This window comes from Electrophorus electricus, chromosome 8, assembly GCF_041902795.1.
Source record: "Electrophorus electricus isolate QZ-2024a chromosome 8, ASM4190279v1, whole genome shotgun sequence".
NCBI classification, from domain to species: Eukaryota; Metazoa; Chordata; class Actinopteri; order Gymnotiformes; family Gymnotidae; genus Electrophorus; species Electrophorus electricus.
This window is the reverse complement of record NC_137504.1, coordinates 21,302,362-21,324,309: the sequence shown is the minus strand read 5'-3', so window position 1 is coordinate 21,324,309 and position 21,948 is coordinate 21,302,362. Positions and strand designations below refer to the sequence as shown.

The following is a 21,948-nucleotide window of genomic DNA, read 5'->3' as shown; positions in this document are numbered from 1 at the left end:
TTTAACCACGATAAGAATGGTGCGCGTGCCTCCGTTGTCTGCCTGATAGAGCACTTTATCCGTAAAACGGCTTAGCTTACATAAGAGTATCGGTATAAAACAATCAAGACGGTTTTGGTTTTTTTGCGGGGCTAAATGCTAAAGACCTAGGCGAATTCACGCAACTACCAGTCTATTGAATAAAATTAAAAATGAAAAACAACAACAACACAAACATTTATTTCCTATGGTCAGTGGTAATTGACAATCGTCAGTAGTTAGATTTCACTCCACAACAGCGGCAATGTCTATGGTCGGACCGTAGATGGCAGCAATGCTAGTTGCTAAAGAGATTGTACATTCTCAAAAGGACAACTTTCCAGGAAGTGACAAGGCATACAATTGAATACAGATCGAAGGGGGAGTCGCAGAGACGTGATGCAAAGCACGTGTACAGGGAGTCTATAGGCTATTTAACTAAGAGTTTGTGGACTGAGAGTTTGTGGACTGAGAGTGTAATGGTTTCTCGAGCGTTATTGGTTAGTCTGGAGTCGTAACTGAAGGCCACACATTTAAACTGGAGTGAAGTGCTGAGCAAGGAGGCATCACTGCAGTACACAAAGTTGCAGGAGTGAACAAAGAGTAACAACAGGAGCGCAAAGCCTTACTCATGCAAGTGGCAAAGTTGTGACCTTATTAAAAGCTGTGGTCACAACTTTTATATAGTTCAGACATTTTTTATTCAATACACCCCCACTGCGTAATATGTATTATATGACTGTAAAGCTGATTTAAACGGAGTGGTTTTGAGAATTTTAAGAACGTATATCCCCTCAAGGAACAAAAATACAGAAACTTTAAATACCCTTGTTTTTTTTCCCTTTAAATAAAAAAAAGTGTGGAAGAACGGAATTAAGGGAACCTCCGCTTTTTGTGCGAAATGATTTGTGAATGCTTAGCAATAGTAAATGTAAATTGTAATAGTACATGAAATATAGTTACTTGGTGCAATGAATATATTTATGTGGCTGTGAAAAATAAGCGGAAGTCTTTTTACTGTACACAGTATTACCCTAATTATCAAAAAATACCACATGCTTACCAAATGTGTATTCTGCCTTTAAACTGCTATGAATGAGCAGAGGTAAGAATCACATTAAACCAAAAAATGTGAAATGTTAAAGGAGGAAACAGCACAGTATACAATATACATTTTTATATTTGGTAATTAAATTGTTTTCATTATATTTCAGACTGCATATTATATTGAAAGATGATGCAGACTCCATGAGAATTAACAGATACAGCTGAAAGGTCTACATGTAGTTTTACTGTTTTACCCATTATAATTGTTTTATTTTATCACAGTACCTAACAAAAATCCACACATTTCAACCAAATCAAATCGGGTTTTTTCTAAGGACTTTAGAATATCTGCATCTGATGTCCAAATCACGTAATTCAGCGTGATCTGACATCTCACTAAAATATGAAAGCTTTGGAGATCACATATTACAAACGTCCTAACATTTTCCCCCCAAAAAGGGTTCCCAGAAACAGGATACCATAGCATATATGTAGAAATAGTTATGGGTTTTCATTGGATAAACGAGTAGAGTAGTGTTTAGCTGTAAGTCAGTTAAACCCACCCACCCGTTTATCTCATTAGGAGACAAATAATTAATATTGTTACACTCTTGCGCCAGAGAGAGGGGGGGGGGGGGACTACTTTCTTGAAGGAGGTTATCCTAAAGTGAACAGGTTGCGTCTGTTTGGATAGGGAAGGTATAGTTTATACTTTAATGCGTGCCTTCACATTGTTATATATAGTCTGCTTTCCTTCTTCTGTCGGTCTTAATCGCAAACAAAATGCGATCAGAGCTGTGCATGTACATGGTTCGAGGTGATGCTATTAGCAGTTGTAACTGAGGTAAGCCCAAAAGGGAGGCGCCACTGATATCACACCAACGGGTGCTAAATAAGTGTGAGACCACTCAAAGAAGACGGTCACATTCAAAACGGTCCAAGTGAGTCGGGTGTCGCTGCGAATCGGATAAGCTCAAGAATGCTGTGTCTCGTTTCGTCATTTCTCCTGGCATCGATTTTGAAAATATGCACCGGTGTAGGTGAGTGTTTTTCCCCTGTTATGTAGCAATCTATTTCAGGCTGTTATAATAGTCTGGGTTTATTTTACAACGTTTGTTTGACGAATGTCCCAAAATATCAAGCCGCACTTTATATCAATACCGCTTAATTGTCCAGATACAAGTGAACCAGTTCAGTGTTTTACTTTCCTTAGATGTTGGCGGTTCACTAGTTCAGTGCATGCGTTACTTGGCTTTCTCAAACCACACAGATTAATTTATCATTTAAAGGAATTCAGCAAACTGATATCGCCATTGATTTATTGATCAGTGGGGCACAGTACGCTATAGTATGAGAGTAATAACTTTTGTACGAAGTCAAACCTCTCACTTCCATGTGCGACTTCTACATCATTATTATAATGCATTGTATATGCATCATTGTATATGCGTAAAGCTTGAGACACCTGCGACCGTCTATCTAGCAAATTTCCCCCTGCTCATTCTTAGGACATACATATCCGAGACTCCTCTGCTAAGGATCCCTATATAACGGGTTTTCGTTTCAGCGAAACTGTACTGAAAACTTTTCTCAGCCATTTGAAAAGTGCAAAAAAAAGAGAGATACAACGGTCTGCATTACGCAGCCCCACCGAAAAACAGCGCAGTAAGAAAAGAGCCACCGAAATGTTATACACCGTATCCATGCACTTCGGCGATCCTTCACACCTCCCTATAGGATCCAATAGGGGAGCTTTACGGTTGTAGGTCGTGTGAAGATGCGTGCGTAGCTGCCTCTAATATAAGCCAGTGCCGCTCACAGCCAACAGCTCTCCAGCAGGGCACATTCATCGAGCTACTTGAAAGTGTCCTGTCATTCATCCGAATCCAGCCCTGGATTTCACAAAATGCTACGCTCATTTCTTTGCGATTACGGCATTTGCGCTTAACGCTCAAATAAAATGGATGATGTAACGCGGATGACAGACTGACCGACGTGTCACAGACTTTTGTAATCATGATAATCATCATCAGTGATAACTACCTGTGCTTGTAATAGAACTTAAGCCCATATCATTTTGACACTGAATGCATTCTTTAATAGTTGATAAATGTCATTAATATGGGGGGAAAAAAAGCCCTGCAAGATATATATTTTAGTTTTCGTGCTGATTGAAGTATCTGGTTAATTCCTAAACTATAGATGCGAATTATCCGTGTTTCGCTCGACAACGGCAGTCACCTTGTCTTTGACAGTCTCAGCACATCTAGAGCAGCGAGGAGATGGCTTTTGTACTAGCGGTTACCTAACAGGGCAGGAAGCTACTTGGCGGGAAATAGGACCGCATCACGAATTGAGTAACTGACGCTACACTAATTCTTTCTTCACGATGTGTATTGAAATATTGCCTAAGTGACACAGCAGGTTGGAGACATGCTGTATATAAAGAAACAGAATCCAATGTGACAAGTTAAAAATGAATATGGTTACAATGGTTTAGACATGCTTTCATGACCCAAAAATATCAGAATAATAGTCTCCTATAACCTGTACTCTGATATGATTAATCTCACTCTTCCAGGTGATTGGTGCTACCAGGCCCAGGTGAATTGCAATTCAACGTGCAAAGGTAAGGACAATGTTTGAGCTTTTTACATGTGTGCACACACGCTTGTAAGACGTTTAGGGAGAATGAAGAGATAAAGGGGTTTTTCAAAACAAGGACATTCGTTTTGTGAACACACTCACGTGCTACTAGAACCCAGCCAGCTAAATGTGCCGGTCTTTGCATTCTTCACTAACTCTGCGCGCGCTGTGTGCAGGGCCAGACATCTGGTACAAAGTGCATAAGGACTGCAACAGCCACCGGCAGTCTCCCATCAACATCGTGACCAAGAGCTCAAGGCCGGACACCCGGCTCACACCACTCGTATTCACCGGCTACCAGAAAGCCTTCAGAGCCGTGCTCAGAAACGACGGCCACTCTGGTAAGATTGCAACAGGGAAGCATCAGTAAACACCATTGACAGATACTGTTTCTGCAATAGTCTCGTGACAAAATGCTTGTGGTGCATTTTATCTTAAACCACAACATGAAAGGCCTCTGTCTGTACAGCAATGTGACAGCAGATTTTAACATAATGCACGAACATGTTGAGTCCTATGGGAGAGTATCTAGGCTTCAGATGCTTATGTTCTTTGTGGTTATGGCAGGACCACCTTCCCCGTGCATGCTGGGTTGGAGTGTTCTAGAAGCAGATGCGCTTATCCAGAGCAAGTTACAAAAGTTAGGTTTCCTTGTTTCCATGACATGATCAGATCTTCTTGGCTCTCCCTTGACCTCTTAAAAGCACCGTTGAAATTTGCTGGAGACAGGGTCACGGTGGCTGCGTTAGCTTCAGCACACATGGAAGGGTAAGATGAGAATGAGCGCACAGACCAGCTTCCTTCTTTGTCTGATCAAGTGCCGTAGCTTAGCACCCAGCTAAGGATATATGACATTCCACCATATGTCAAATGATGTACCCATTTTATATACAGTTTTAGAAGATGTTTTTAAAGAATGATATCAGTATAGTGGACGTTAATTTCAGCCTGTTGTATTGAACCCCGTGGTACGCAGTTTTTTTAAAGCTCATGAAGGGCCATTAATGGCATAGTCAGAATCTTCTTATAGCAGAGTTTATCAGTCCTGCTGGACCAACTCACCCCCCACCATGCAGCACCTGTCCCAACACCAAAGTTAGTCTTCATTTGGAATGATGGATGGAAGATGAACCCAGCACCCATGGGAACGAGAGCAAAATCTTTCTTCCACAGGCTCCCTCCTGCAGTATTTATTGCACTACAGACCCCTCAGCCGCCCCACCCCACCCCAACCCCCAGCAACTCACATTTGCGTGAGGCAGGGGGTCAACTAGCAGCTGTGTAGATGACAGACAACCTTAGAATAGCACCCAGAGGGTAACACTGGAGATGTAGGCTAACCGTCTCCAGAGAAAAGGCAAAGCCACATGGCCTTCACAAGGCAAGGGGAAGGAGGAACCGTCCACGGTTTGGCAGGCTGCTGTGGGCCTAAGCCCTGCGATGATTTTAGGACCGCCTAACATGTTATCAGCATTGTTGTAGCACCTCACGCCTCAAAGAGACTCTTATTATTTAAAAACACTCAAAGAAAATAAAGAGACTTTTACTTGCCGTGTGGGAGGAAAGGCGGCATTGTTGATCCCATTCATTTCCAGGTCCAGAAGGGTCTATTGTGATCTAAGGGGAGGAACATTGTAAAATACCTGTAAAAGAGAAAAGACATCATGCTGGCTTTTCATTTATTATTATATTAGACATATGTTTATGTGAGACAAGTGTGCATGCTTATGTCATTGGAAATGGCCATGATATTGATGAGGACTGCGCATGTATTGTTGTGATAACCATATGTTTATTATTTGTGTTTGTCACCCTATGTTGATTTCATGGTATGACGCAGATCTGTGTGGGAAGGGCTACCATTTTAAATTCATTAGCAGTTTACTCATTCTTAGACTGAGAGTGGTCCAAGCGGTTTCGCAGACCTAGGCTCAACTACACTTGTATATCTTTAGTCCAAATTTTAAAAATCACTACTGGATTACTACTGTGGTCATTTACAGCTTTGTTTTTAACCTTTTCTTGCGAGTATACATATTTTCTTGTGTGTGTGAGACAATTAATCTGGAAAACTCCTACATAAGTGAGTTTTGATCCTCTGCACTGTGCATTCGCCCCCCCCCCCCCCCTTACCTGCAAATGACCCGATCAAGCCCAGATTCCAGTAAATCACAGTTCAACCCTCCAAGTGAGCTGCTTAGAATGCTTGAGTACATAGGAATGCATGCTCCACCCAGAGGCGGACCCTGTTTCAGCCCCACCCCTTTTCTTCTCTTCCACAGTAAAGGTAACTTTGCCCCATGGGTCCTCGGTGAGCGGGGGGAATCTCCAAGGCATTTACAATGCTGTGCAGTTCCACTTCCACTGGGGAGAAAAAGGTGGCCCAGGCTCTGAGCACACACTTGACGGGGAGCAGTACCCCATGGAGGTGAAATGAGCTTCCACTCCAAAACAAGCTCCCTGGCTCTGCACACTGCTTCCGTTCATGTCAACTCCTCTAAAGACTTTAGAATTCAAAGAAGATACGACGAAGTGTTGTTTACACTAATGATACTGGATTATCTTTGCTAAAATAACAAAAATGGTGATATTCTTACTTTCTTTTTCTTTTTCTCCAGTTGCATATTGTGCACATGCGAAATGATTTCTCCTCTTTGGATGAAGCAATAAAGGACCCAAGTGGAGTGGCTGTTCTGGGGTTCTTCTATGAGGTAGCGCTCTTCGGTTTTTATTATAACCTTATGAAGGATGAGGAAATTGAACTACATTTCAGGAGCTGCCACGGAATTTCATCAAGTCATGTCATGTCACGTTGGGCGAAATCATATTAATTTCATATTAAGTGGAATTTGCCACAGTGAGCAATTTTGTGCTGTAGACTTTCACAAGCGAAACTTTGCATCAAATTCACATCTTCGACCAATAGCATAATATTTCAACATATTTTCAGATGATGAATAAGTACATTGTCTTCCATGAGTATATTGTCTTCAAAAAGTAAAGCCAGTATTACAGTACCGGTCATACAAATAAGCCTGTATGTTCTGTTTAATGAAGTTCTGTTGTTTTTCCCCACGAAATGAGCTTTTTAAATGTCTCGTGACAGGAATCAAAAAGTCCTAACCGAAAGTACGATGCGTTCATACACGCTCTGAAGGCTATGGAAAATGATAGTGAGTAATGTGTATTTTCTAGCATCGTCATTACTATTTGAATTGTTTCAATGTACTATTTATATATTTGTGTTATGTGTGAATGTACCCAAATCTTTATTTTTCCTAGGGACAGCTACAACCAACAGTGAAATCTCCTTGCACAATCTCATACTGTCTGAGGCGAATATGACCCAGTATTTCCGTTACGACGGGTCTCTCACCACACCCACCTGCTCCGAGGCAGTGATATGGACTGTGTTTGAACATCCTATACCCCTTGGCAGAGACCAGGTGAGACTGACTACCCAGAGGATGCTTGTGAACATGACAACTGCCTACTGACAACTGCACTTCTGCAATAGTCTTACTCTAAGAGCATGCGATTAATGGTAATAAGCTATTAAACAGTTTGGGGATTCATTCTAACTCTGCCATTTATGTCTGTCTCCTTGTATAGCTCTTAGCATTCTCGTCCTTAAAGTACTCTGATGGCATGCCCATGGTGAAAACATTCAGGCCAGTGCAGCCACGTAGAGGGCGCCCCGTATACCGCTCCTGTTCCAGCAGCTCCGTAGCTGTCGGCAGCTTGGCTCCCCTCCTGGTGTCTGTTAGTGCAGCTCTGGGCTTGTCTCAGCTCAACTAGGGCAGGCCATGTCCCGCTCCAAGCCCCGCCCACCTCCACCGTGCATGAACGCAACGAGCCACGCCTACCTCCACCACAACACACGAAGACGATTTCCGATCCAATCAAGAAGCCAACAAACAAAGGCCAAATGGAGGAATCAAGTGAAGCAGGTCCTTTCACAGATTCCTGTAGACATCACAGCAAATCCCCTTTTCTCTTCTTTGTTTCTTTTTCGTTTGTTTGAGGGGTTTTTTGGGTTTTTTTGGTTGTTCTTGGTCACTGTCTTGCAGATGAGCCTTTGGTTTTACATAAGGGAATAGCTCATGATATGGCAGTATTTTACAAGGTTTGACAGAAATAGGAATTGGTCTCTAAGCTATCAATAGCTACAGGACTAAGCCCCCATGGAGAGCCAGGGAGGTTATAAATGCATGGCCTTTATCTGTCTGAGGTATAACCAAGTCAGGGACCTCACACACACACACACACACACACACACACACACACACACACACACACACACACACACACACACGTGCGCACACACAGAAGGATCAGGCATGTGATCTCTCTTCTGTTGTCACTCTTCTATGTCCTGTTTATAGGGTAGAGGCATTTTAGTGTTTGATGCATTTACAAAGAGACACACAAACAACAAAGTCCTTGTGCACACCCCTTACTGCAATTTCCTTCACTGCACACACCTTACTGGGATGTTTTATTGTCATCACTCAAATATTGCAGACAATGATGCAGAAATAAAGGTCAAGCATGAGGTCTTTCTACTCCTGCTGCTGAGAACAGATCATTTTACAATCATTCACACACACACACACACACACACACACACACACACACACACACACACACACACACACACACACACTCCTTTCTGTGAAACCTCAAGAAGCAAAAGCACATATGATCAGATTCAACGCAAATAGATGTATTACTTACTGAAATGCACTGTTAGCTGTAAAGACCTTTAATGGTGTGAAGAAACTGTAAAATAATCCACATTTCACACAAGATCAAAGCAGACCTCCACCTTCCATTCTCTCGTAGTGGGCCTTGTCAAGCCAGTCCTCAGGGCACACCACAAGGCCCACGTGTCTAACCCAAATCCCACTACACTTGTCCCAAGTATTTAGTCTTCCTATTGCAGGGGCAGGCTGGAGTCCAGCACAGCAGGAAAGTCGCCGAACGATGCTTCTTGGCCTGATTTAGGTGTGTCGGGAGCTGGGACAGAGAAAAAATGAAGACCATCTGGTGGGTTCTGAGAATTGGATTGAGGAACACTTATTCACATGGTTCTACAACTCCCCATCAGTCTAGGCTAGCAAAAACATGTAACAACTGGTCCATCTGTTTAGGGGTGATGACAGAAACACTTAACCTGCTTTGATATTCTGCATAAATGGTTGGTTTTACAGGCCTCTATAGCTCCCTAACAAACTTGGTGTCTCTATGGACCTCTATAGGTCTCGATGGAGCTCTTATGGGTCTCTGGGCATCCTTGGATCTCTAAGGAACTCTATGGTGATCTATTAGTCTCTAATTTACTCTGTAGGTCTCTATGGGTCACTATGGGTCTCGGAAGCACTGAATGTGATTTTATTGTGTATCTATGACCTGTATTTTAATCTGGCTGTGGGGGTTGGTGTTGGTGGAAATAGTACAAATCAGACCAAATCAGAAATTAAGAATGTACGGCACACGTTATTGTCTATTTTTTTAAAACCCATATTGTGTCCTTTGTACACACTGAATGTATTTATGCCTGTGTTAAGTTTATATATGACACTATTATGTCTTGTTATTTGTACAGATGCTTGAACATTTTAAATGAAATTCTAAGTATTATATTAGAAACTGGATTGCATGAAAATAAATAAAAGCCAAAAGTATTGATGGAAGAATTATTTGCGTTTATATTTTTTCTTTATCAACAGAATTTTTATGCTGTTTGTGCAGATGATTCCAAATCACTGCAAAAAGAGATATAGAGAATGCCTTGAATACAGTATTAAAATACCGAACCGCCTTTTTAGAACTGATTAATTGATGTATCCTTTCAAATTAATGAAACTAGTTAACTAGGAATAGTGATTGTATTTAGCGTAGTGGATATATTCGTTCGGATATTCTTACGCACATGCACGTGCGTCTCACATTTCTGCACAAATCTCCATTACGTCTGATGCTCAGTGACACGGATCATGCACCGATCCTTTTCTAATTGACTCTTACTGAGTGCTGTGGGCCCTAAACAATGGGCAGCATTTAACTCGTAACACTTAACACTTCAGACGCATGTTCAGCTTGTTCAATACATCTTCTTAATACCCCAGAAGATGCTTTTACTGATGCTTTTACTGAGAAGCAGCCATTGCTATAATTCGGAGTTAAATAATTCTTTACACGGGAATCTTAAATAATAGCTATTTGTTTTATAATCTATGATTTATGATTTGCATTTAGAAAGGCCTCATATGCCTTATTCTGCATTTTAAGAGTAGTGGTGCAAGACAACAACAGCGTCTCTGGTGCTGCACTTCAGCTCTCATGCACACCAAGTGAACAGAAGCCTCTGCCTTTCATGGGTCTCTCAGAGGTCTAATGCACCTGGAACTTTCCTGGACTTTGAAACACAGGAAAGCCCATCCATGCCCCTGGAGACAATCCTCTTTTCTTCCTTCTTCCAGCAGAAGTTGTACTGGTATCAAAAGCCTTTTTTGTGCAGAGAAAACAGCAGAAAAAGCAAGAGCTCTCTCAAAGAGAGGGGTAAAAGGGCGGATGGTGAAACCGAGATATCTCTCTCTCTCTCTCTCTCTCTCTCTCTCTCTCTCTCTCTCTCTCTCTCTCTCTCTCCTCTCTCTCTCTCTCTCTCTCTCCTCTCTCTCTCGCTCTCCTCTCCTCTCTCTCTCTCTCTCTCTCTCTCTCCTCTCTCTCTCTCTCTCTCTCTCTCTCTCTCTCTCTCTCTCTCTCTCTCTCCTCTCCTCTCTCTCTCTCCTCTCCTCTCTCTCTCTCTCTCCTCTCCTCTCTCTCTCTCTCTCTCTCCTCTCTCTCTCGCTCTCCTCTCCTCTCTCTCTCTCTCTCTCTCTCTCTCTCTCTCCTCTCCTCTCTCTCTCTCTCTCTCTCCTCTCTCTCTCTCTCTCTCTCTCTCGCTCTCCTCTCCTCTCTCTCTCTCCTCTCCTCTCTCTCTCGCTCTCCTCTCCTCTCTCTCTCTCTCTCTCTCTCTCTCTCTCTCTCTCTCTCTCTCTCTCTCCTCTCCTCTCTCTCTCTCTCTCTCTCTCTCCTCTCTCTCTCTCTCTCTCTCTCCTCTCTCTCTCTCTCTCTCTCTCTCTCTCTCTCTCAGCTGCAGTCTGTCTGTCTGCGTGGGTCCTGCTTGTAATAGTAAGCTGGAGTGCATGTGGAGGGTCAGCATTTGCTTGAACCACATAAAGGTTGTGTGCTGCTTTGACTGTCATTCTGATCCCAGAAACACGTGTCGCATTCCCAGCGTCATATTCTGCTCCAGCCTCCCACTCAGCTCAGTTCTCTCCACTGTCATGCCGTTCTGTCCCTTTTCTGTCGTTAGTGAGACATGCCAATCAGATAAAAGAGTTTGTTTTTTGTTTTTTGGTTGTTTTTTTTTGGCGGGGAGGCACAACAAATGTCTGGTCTACTTGGAGCTTTGAAAATGCCAAGGTTTTTTCTTTGTGTTTATTCAAAACAAGTTGCCCTTAAAGGCTTTCATTCTGTCCCGATCTAACTTTCCACCCCACAAATCCCTGCCATTGCCCATCATAATAGAAATGGCAAAACCAGTCTGAGATCAGCAGCAAAAGAGTAATATGTATTATTTTTAAGAACACAAGTAAAAGAGACAATACAGTATTATTAGATTTTTTTTATTTTTTATTTTTTTTATTTTTTTTTACAGCTTTAGGAATACTGGGCATTACAGCCTATCCAACTAAAATGGACAGAAAATGGAAAACAGAAAAATGGAAAAAGTCTTAAATGAAAAACAGTAGGAAAGGAATTACCACAAGGCATAGTGTGCAAAAGTCAGGGCACTGACCTATGATCTTTGACCTGCAACTGAGATTTGAGAAACAAATTCAGAAGAGCTTTCTAACCCTTCTCTGAACTCTGAGATATTTATAAACCTGTTAAATGCTGTGGCCTCAACATTCACACACACATACACACACGCATGCATGCACGCATGCATGCACGCGCACATACACACACGTGCACACACACGCACACAGTTATTACCAGCACCATGTGGATTCACAGGTGTAAGAGTAAGGTGATAGGAGTACTTTTCCAAGGGCTGCAAGGTCAGCCAACGTGATAAGGCACAGTGTTCAAAATCAGTGACTTTAACTCACTTTTACCGAACACTGTGAGGTCAAGAACAAAGTATAAGATCTGTACACAACACAGGGGAAGAGATCCAAATGTCAACACAGTCTTCCTTCATTAAATGAATGCTTTCCCTACATGTGGTTTACAGATCATTCAGCTGATTCGCAGACAAATTCTGGTCTTAATCACAGGGATGCCAGTATAATAAATCATAGTTTGATACTGAAGAGATAGTGAGAGAGATAAGGTAGGTGACTACTCCCAGTAAATGACTTTAGTTTACACTTATGAGGAAATACAGAATAACAGTCTCATAGACTACTGTAAAAACAAACAAAAAGATTGCTTCATTTTTCCTTGTTTACATAAATATGGCATTCCACCTATCCCTCCTCTTGCAAAGCAGAGAAGTTGATGGTCTTGAAGTGAATTGAAGTTGCTCCAAGTCAATTAAAACAACAAAAATAACAACTTTAATCCCAGAAGAAAGTGCAGATTCAGGTAAAGCGATCCAGATTAAAAGTTGTTGGTTGAGGTGACCCGTGTCTGGTGAACCACGGTCACCATTGTGACCCCGCTTATAGGGTAATAGACAAGCTTTAAGTGGAAGAACCTCTTCTCAGATCAGCTGAAATTAGAAAGGAGCTGCTTTTCTGTAGTGACACACAGACGGAGCTGAAATTGAGAATGAAATTGATCCAGCACACATTCTTGGGCTAGTAAGGAAAGAAGACTTCAGTTGGGGTTTCTTCAGCTCTGTAATAATGATGAAATTTGAGCAGAGATGCCACAAAGCAAAGTGAAATAAGGAGGTGGAGCCAGGACCTGAGAAAGTTTGTGTGTGTGAGAGAGAGAGAGAGAGAGAGAGAGAGAGAGAGAGAGAGAGAGAGAGAGAAAGTGGGATCACAATAGAGTAAAAGAATGAAACAAATAATAAGGCACAAGAATAAGAAAAGACAAGATGTGTAGAAAGAGAGTGAAAAGTAAGGAGCAAAACCCTTAGGGATCTGAAGCTGCAAGGCTGACTGTTATAGCCACTGGACTTCAGGCCAGAATCATTTGTGTGATCTTGCCTCCCACTCACGTCTCATGTGTCACGTCCACACCGGACACACTGATACTGCCATGCTGAACACAAGCATGCGCACACCCGTGCATTAAAGGTGACCTGCAACACACCGCTGTGTGTTGGCAATATGTGTCCAATTGCCATGGTGACCTAATGATACTTAAATAAACAGAAAGAGACCTGAATCTGAGTTTATACAGTAGAGAGTACCAACCAATTGTCTTTTCTACTGTTCTGAGACCAGGCTTGTACTTTAGAAATCATGGCTGTGGATGCTGCATGACTAAGGTCAAGCCAGTTCTACATGAATGTGAGCAATGCAGATTCAGAAGTAAACTAAGGAATATGAGCTCCATGAATGACCCTTGGAGCCCCACCAACAGTCTCTGAGGTCTGAACGATGGCCCACTTTCACCAGAACAAAAGCGCACTCAAGGAGCACGATGTCACAAAGACATGGGAAGGTCATGGGAAATTGTACTGGACATTAACAAGCACAGGTTTCTCAGGATCCTCATCCTATTTTGGATAGTTTCATTATTGCCATGACATATCTGCTGTCTTTGACAAAGTTAACCACAACCTTGGTCCACTCCCTCAATCTTGTAATAGCTTGTTCATCCTCATGCCTTTCATGCAGAATCTCTACTGGCATCCCTCAAGGCTCAGTCTGGGGCCCTTTACTCTTCTTTGCTTATATTCATTCTCTTGGTAATGGCTTCCTCTACCATTGCTTTGCTGATGCCACACAATTAATTCTCGCTCAACTTCAGACACTCTTGATTCCAGTCTAATCTCAGCATGTCTTCCAGCATCTCATTAGGGCGGCCCACCAAATAAAGGTCAAGCCCAGCAAGATGCAGCTCGTATACATACATATAAACTACAGGTACTTGTTGTCATCTTCCCTTTGAGAATGTCATGATCACCCTTTCTGAGGATACACAAGGCCTCTGTGTAATTGGGGATGACCAGTTATCATTATGGGTTGATGTTGCCAATCTGACTTGGTCATGCATATTGTTCCTGCAAAAATTCAGGGGATTTGACTTCTTTATAGAGGTCACCCAGATGCATGTTGAGACTGGACTACTGAAACTCTTGACTGGTCTTGTTATGTATACAATCATGCCCTTGCTACTGATCCAGAACTCAGCAGGACGACTCGTCTTTCAAAGTTCACTCACTGCTGCATTCCCTTCACTGGCTTCCTGTAGCTGCCCACATTAGATTCAGTACCCTGATGTTTGCCTGCAATACCAAAAGTGGACCAGACCCTTCCCTATCTGAGGTCAAATCCCGATGCAGTGGCTTGACCCATTCATAGAAGACAAGCATAAAGCTGCTCTGTCCTTGCACCCAGATGGTGAAATAAACCACTCCTGACTGTCCCTCACTATCTTCAAATGCCAAGAAATGATCCATTTCTTCCAAACGTATTTAAACAAACGCTAATCCTGCAGGGTGTAAGGATAAATACTCTAGACACTGACATATGCACAGGTTCCTCAGTCATTGTGGTCAGTGTAGTTCAATAAGTAAAGCTGATGCCTCATTATAGAGCTCTGTGAGGATGGTTCTTGGAGGGCCAGCTCCTCCAAATTCCAGGAACTGCTTCGCGCTACCAGTATCCCACACCTCCACTACCCTGCAAACATCATTCAGTCCCACCCTTCCATGCTCAAGCGATTTCAGATTTCACAGGAGTAAATTGAATTGAGCAATGTTTGTGGGAAAATGCATTTATCTAGCAATTGACAACAAATTGCTATTAAATTTATTTTCAACATTTCCACTGCTGCTGGATAAACATATAGGTTAGATACATTTATCTCCTTGTGTATCTCCACTTATCTCCACTTTTCCAGATCTCAATGTGTCATGTCTTTAAAGCTTTAAAGGACTGCATCTAGAGTATTACCCTTAATTAAGGAGTATTACTCCACAGAGAATGATTCCCTTAATTAAGGAGTATTACTCCACAGAGAATGATTCCCTTAATTAAAGAATATTACTCCACAGAGAATGAGTCCCTTAAATAGAGTATTACTCCACAGAGAATGATTCCCTTAATTAAAGAGTATTACTTCACAGAGAATGATTCCCTTAATTAAGGAGTATTACTCCACAGAGAATGATTCCCTTAATTAAAGAATATTACTCCACAGAGAATGAGTCCCTTAAATAGAGTATTACTCCACAGAGAATGATTCCCTTAATTAAAGAGTATTACTCCACAGAGAATGATTCCCTTAATTAAAGAGTATTACTCCACAGAGAATGATTCCCTTAATTAAAGATTTTTACTTCAATGAGAGTGATTCCTTAATTAAGGAGTATTACACCACAGAGTGATTCCATTATTTATCTGAGCCAGTACATTTCATACAGTGCAGTATATTGAATATGTATTCTCAAAAAGTACTCCCAAATGACCTTCCACTGAACATGCAGAGCAGTGCAGCAGTACCTATACTTACCTGAGTCTCAAACAGTCTGCGTGCGTGTGTGCATGTATGTGTGTGTGTGTGTGTGTGTGTGTGTGTGTGTGTGTGTGTGTGTGTGTGTGTGTGTGTGTGTGTGTGTGTGTGTGTGTGTGTGTGTGTGTGTACGACTGGCCTTTGTGAAGCAGAACAACAATACTAAAGCTTATTTTGATAGAATTTTGATAAGCAATAATAATTTATACTTTGAGAGTTGTATTTGGCTGATTTTTTGTTTGATTGTTTTTTTGTTGTTGTGTCTAACTAACAACAGGAGCAAAAACAATTGCATTATTAATGATTTTAGATATTTTTGTCATATACCACCTGGCACCCAAACACAAAGCAGTGTCAACACACACACACACACACACCCTTACGAACACTAATCACCACGTCATGACACACCACCCATTTACTCCCTTCATGTCACCGTTCCCCTTCACAAGAATATTATCACTAACCTCACGCACCCGTCTCTAATTGACCTCTGCCTATTTTAAATCATAGGTCCTTCCCTACAATGCTGTTACTCTACACTATTCCTGCTATGCTTCATTCTGTGTTCAGCTGTAATTTTGTTTCTGTTCACTTAGCCTTTCATTCCTGATTTACCTTCAGCTTGTTTTGCTTAAATAAAGCCAAATCCTCCTCTACTTGTGTCTCGCTCCCCTGAATTCACACAATGTCACGTTCTTACTACTGTTATTTTCATAAATATAAGATGGCTAGTACAGATCAATAATATGATCTTATTATTACACATCACTAATATTGTTAGTATTCTACAAAGATTTATGATACATTGATATACTATATGTATTGTGCAATATTAAATTAGATTTGATTATCACATTAAATTATTAGATTAGAGTTTAGATTTTAGAGTTAATTACAGATAAACACACACACACAACAAATACACAGCTATCAAATTTTCAAGATCTTGAGTCATCCTTAGGGTGAAGGGGATATTTTTTGTGTCAGCCACTCTCCTTAAATATCCTAACTAGATAAAGAAGTTTTCAATTTATCCTGTGCTTCTATAAACCATTTTCTTCACCCCAAATAGTTTTTTTTTTCATTACAAAATAATAGCATATTGTATGACTTATTGAAACTGTTATATACAGAGTTGCACTACTAAACTACTGCTTTTACTACTGAAATACTCATAACAGCACTGTTATTAATTACTGCGTTTAATATTTTTCAGTACATTTTAATATTTCCCTTTATAAACTGAACTCAAAATGGACCACTGCCGCCACTTTAAAGTCCATCATGCAAACCTTTTCGGTTAAAGGAGATATTTCAAAAATAATCTGGGTTCCTGGTGAGCCATATCAGCCACAAGGTAGAGTGCTGATAAACTACGAATCTGGGAGATTGATTTCAAGACTAAACCCCACCAGTGTAAGCAGTCTACCAGGCCATACTTCTTACCTTGCCCAGCTCGAGTCTGCACTTGGCATGGCAGAAGTTGGGGGAAGAACTCTTTGCTACATTTCTTACCCCCAACCAAAATGCATGTCAAAAAACTTCTGTATGTTTTCGGAGACTCAAACTCTTACTAAAGTCATTTCTAGCAGCAGAGTCCTTGCACAGAATCCTTGAGACAATTTCTGCTGCCATCGGGTATTACTTATGGGCCTGCAGTTGGAGATGAGAGTGGTCCACCATAATTTGCTGAACATTTGTTGTTAATTAGACCAGAAGAGGATTGGCGATCTGTTAAAATGGACAGGATAGAAAAACACTTGGGAAGCTCCAGTGCTTCTGTTTCTGTACACATGGTATATGGCACTCCACTTAAACTTGTGAACACAACAGTCTCTGAATCAAAGAAGAAAACTGATGAAATCTTATAAAAGACGTTACTGGGCTGCAGAGATAAGTCACTTTTCTGTCACTGATGAAAGACCAGTGAAACTCCTCAGGGTGCTAGTGTGAAAACCAGCTGCCAAGATGTCAATGTAATAACATCTGGAATGCTATCTGTTTCACAGTCCATCAGACCATGGTTCTGCTTTGAGTGTGGTGAGGATGGACACATTGCAGATAGCTTCTCTAATACTGTGTCTTCTCTCCCCATACAACATATAAATGTTTTGTTTGAAGTAGAAGGTGGTGGGGAATGATATGTTCCTTGCTTTGGATACATCCAAATCCTCATTTAAATCCCTAGATTCCTTAGCCACTAGCATAAAGTCAGCATTAATAGCACTAGACATTTCTGTCACTTCAGCAGGCAAATTCCATTTTTAATAGGGACAAACATCTCAAACAGATTCTAACAGCCTGGTGTCGAATGTGAGAACCAAAGTTCTTAATAGACGATGTCTGCATTGGGTACATGCTACTCTTTCAGGATGTCGCTCGTGGGTTCAATGACCAGACTTGTCATGTCAGACTACATGCAAGTCTGATTCCATGCAGATCACATCCCAGCAGATGACCTGTGTTTTGGTCAAATTAGAGCAAATAAGATTAGCCCTTCCACATGTTTCGTTATCAATTCATCTGAATCTTTTCCACTGTCTGGTAGACTTTCTTGAAGCAGCTCTCAAAAATATTCTACATAAAGCTTCACGTAAGATCCCAGTTGTTCTCAGTGATTGCTGAGATGTTTTTTGCTCTTTGTGGCATGCCATTAGGCAGACAGTACTCATCAGGTTTTGTCTCTGATCTACAGAAGAATCGTACCTTTGAGCTTGTTGATTCAGTAATTCTTGAGGAGCGGACAAGGCTTGTCATTAGTCATCTAAATTCCATACCTGAAGTTGGTAAATAGTCATTTGGTCAGACCACTGCAGAGAAGCCTCAAATTAGAATACAGAATGAAAGACCGAGGAAATTTAGGCTGCGTGTTGGTTATAGGATGCTGAATATACATACCTTCAGAGATGGATATGCGTCTTAACAAACAAAAGACATCCTTATGTCTCAGTGGCACAAAATAGTTCTGTCATGGATCTGAGGTCTTTGAGTTATCAAGCAGAGGAAGATGATGAGGACAAACACAAGACACGGACATTCCGGCACCTAATGGAGAAATGCACTGGAGAGTTGCACTTAAATGAAGTTCTTGTATTTCTTGATTTCTTCTGATTTTTTCAGAGACATTAGAGAGATATTCAGAGACTGAATTGACTAAAGGAATATAGGTTGAATTTGCCATCAGATAAGTTTCATTTCTTCAAAACATCAGCTAAATACATAGGGCATATTGTTTATGCTAGTGGAGTCCACACTAACGCATAGGAGATATATTGGCCTTGCCCCACCAAACAAAAGGAGCTCACATGTATTCTTGGCTTTGTTGGGTATTATTGCTATTTTGTTGAAGGCTATTCAAAGATAAGTAAACCACTGTTCTACCTTACTGGGAAAACCTATAAGAATTAATATCTAAAGGGCCCCATGACCTCTATCTTGCTATTTTGTAAGGAGTGGACCCCTACGTATGAGACTGCTTTCAGAACTCTCATTGAGAAATTACATCAGCTCAGTATCATTTGGCGTGATGTCCATCAAAAGTGGTGAGGTGCAGCACCTTACCAAGAGCAAGCCAGAAATAGATTAATATCCTACGCCAGCATGGGATTATCTAAGAGTGAGAGCAATTATCCTGCTCACAAATAGGTATGTTTGGCATTACAATTAGCTATATTACATATGTGCTGACTTCTGCAAAGCTAGATGCAGCTGGACACCATTGTCTAGTAGCTCTGTTAACATACCAGCTCCCCAACAAGTATAGAGCTGGACAAGCCAACGAAGGCACAGATGGGCTGTGATAGCCTCAAGAACCTCCTCAGGAAGATGACGATTTCTTGAGGGAGAGAAAGAGAGCTGATTATCTTAAAGGGTGCTTGCTGAATGGAAGATGCTGCTATATGCTGCATCACTTACCTCTCTTAGGTGGACTTGAGCTGTCAGAACCTCCCGCTCATGTTGAGTCACTTGTGTTAGATGTCTCTTTGATACCTGAATTCACTCTCTCTGGCCAAGAGTCTATACCTGAAATGACTAATGACAACTGACGACAAAGAGATGAAACATCCTTCAAGACAGTCATCCACTGAAGCAACTGCTCTAGTGTTTTCTTGGTCTTGCTGGGTATTAATGGCATTTAGTTGAAAGCTTTTACAAGGTAACACAAACCACTCAACTGTCTTACAAGAAAAACCTAATAGTGATAATAGTGTGTTAGACATCACTAATATTGTTACTATTTTACAAAAATGTATGACGTATTGATATATTGTATGTATTATGCTATAGTACATTGGATTAGATTAATTAAGATTATAGAATCTTTAAAGCCAAAATCCTTAAAGAACCAATCTACATAAACTAGATCTAGATTTACCCTGTGCTTCTAGTAGTTAAAAGCACAGGGTTACACAAATCTTATCAACTCATTGTCAAATGCAAGACGTTTAAAGTGTATTAGTGGCTCAATACTATTAACATTTGGTCAGGAAGGAGCATATCCCATGTACACATTTATCAAGAGAGGTGCATTGGCGGACACAAGTTTTCTATTCTGAAATGGTGTCTTGCTGAGCCAATCTAACACATGCTCTTTTCTTTCTGAGCCAATCTAACACATGCTCCACCTGCGGCTTAACATTCCCAGACCAGATTCTCACATTCCTAGTCTCTCTCACTCTCAGTATGGGATTGTGTTTTTAGACACAAGAGCGGTTAAGGAAGAAGAAGGGCACTCATTCTTCATTCTTTGCTAATCTTACCATGTGAATTATTGGGCCAAAGGATGACATGCAGATAACAATGATTTTGTGCTGCCACTATGTGTGAATGGCCATGACCCAGAGAGATCTCAGACAAGCAAGCATTTGGATGCATACTGTATGCCGTCTTTCTCTTGTACACACACAAACACACACATGCACATTTGTATGCGCATACAAAAATAAGTGTGCAACCATACATAGGCACTACTGAAAGGATGAAAAATGCCAAAAAACACCACAAACGCCACAGACAATCCACACACAGGACATACACGTCCTCCTGGTGTGAGTCCACAGCACACCCCATTGTAGGCATTTTTTCTTCCCAACATGTTTAGTGGGAAAGTTAGCAGAAGCATCTTGTCGCAGTCCAGAAACATAACAATATGGAAGAATAGTGATGGTTTCTTATCTTTTAGCAGTAATATTAGTAATATTTATTTCTCCTATCCAGTCTCTCCCAAGAAACCTGAACATGCGACTTTTGAAGGAACAAGTGGCAATGCTCTTGAGGAAGGATCCGAGCAGTTTTTAAAGTTCACTTATGAACTCTTACTAAAAGCCATGGCTAAACGGCAGCAGCGCACACTCTGGTCATGTTCGAAATAGACTGCTGTATACTACTCGCATACTGAATGGGCCCCAAATCAGTATGCTGTGTGCGACCAAAATGAACATTTACAGCATTTAGCAGACGCTCTTATCCAGAGCGACTTACAAAAGTGCTTTGTCATTTACTCATAGAATATAGTTTCCAGTGTATAGTATATACTGAGTGCAGTATGCAGTATACAGTATGTTGCAGGCTATTTCGAGCAGAGCCTCGCGGTCCCTTTGGTTACCTGTCTCGTGGCTTTGTTTTTCTTTGCTTCCAGTTTTGCTATTTTCGGCTCCAGTCACCGCCTATCTTCACTTTCATCTTTTTCTTGGTTCGACCTCATTAGTTTTATTACTTAAACCCTGTGTTTCCCATGTTGCGTTACTGGTCATTGATTTTTAAATGTATCATGCCATGTTTTGCCTCTGTGTTATATGCGCTGCCTTGCTTGTCTGTTTAGTTTTACTCTGGATTCCCGTGTTTAGTTTTCGTGGTTTCTTGGTATTACATGTGCAAAATATACTCCTGTGTTGTTTCCCTTACTGACTCTGCTGGCATTTCAACCTTGGACTGCTCTTCTCAGCATTTGCGTCCGCCCTTCAGTCTCCCAGGCAAATCTATACATCATTGTTAAACACATTGTATTTCCCCGTCATTAGGTACTGAAAAAATCAGCTTGTTCCTGGTCTGATAAAAACATTGAGTCTAATTGTATGAGTGAGCGGATATTTCAGTGCAGTGTAGCTATAACACACAATGTGATACTGTAACATAGCAACTGTCTCTGTAACTCACGCTACCAAAAAAGCTTCTCAAACTATTAGGTGTCAAAAAAGGAATAAAGAAATAAAGGCCTGTAAGGAATAAATGGAAGGACATAACTTGGAGTAAATGAACAGACATGGGATGTTAAATGTAGCTGAATTGTTCATATTGTCAAGAATGCATCAATAAACCTTGACAGGTTGTTATTGTTCTTTTTTCTTGAATAGCACAAATAACATGGTCGTTTTTCTACTTGAAGGGTGTATGTTCAAATTGCTTTTACAATTTGAGTATAACAAAGTGAGAAATCATAAATCACGTGGCTGTTTTCTATGCATGACTAACAATTTATAAGTGACTTTGGAAAGTCTTCTGTCAGTCTTAAGACTTTTGGAGAGTTTCTATCTTCTGTATTTGGTA

At 41.1% G+C, this 21,948-nt stretch overlaps 1 protein-coding gene across 1 annotated transcript; it reads left to right on the top strand.

Moving 5' to 3' along the window:
- Nucleotides 1-1,849: 1,849 nt before the first annotated feature.
- Nucleotides 1,850-9,398, top strand: ca4a (carbonic anhydrase IV a). Its single transcript, XM_027010256.3, has 8 exons — nt 1,850-2,105; nt 3,647-3,694; nt 3,888-4,052; nt 5,994-6,139; nt 6,330-6,422; nt 6,818-6,884; nt 6,994-7,157; nt 7,324-9,398. The coding sequence occupies exons 1-8, from the start codon at nt 2,045-2,047 to the stop codon at nt 7,507-7,509; spliced, it is 930 nt and encodes a 309-aa protein (XP_026866057.2). The 5' UTR covers nt 1,850-2,044; the 3' UTR covers nt 7,510-9,398.
- The last annotated feature ends 12,550 nt before the right edge of the window (nt 9,399-21,948 follow it).

Coding starts and splice junctions, on each gene's coding strand:
- ca4a (XM_027010256.3), top strand. CDS start 2,045: ATGCTGTGTCTCGTTTCGTCATTTCTCCTGGCATCGATTTTGAAAATA. Junction 6,140..6,329: donor GGGAGCAGTACCCCATGGAG/GTGAAATGAGCT, acceptor CTTTTTCTCCAG/TTGCATATTGTGCACATGCG. Junction 6,885..6,993: donor GAAGGCTATGGAAAATGATA/GTGAGTAATGTG, acceptor TATTTTTCCTAG/GGACAGCTACAACCAACAGT.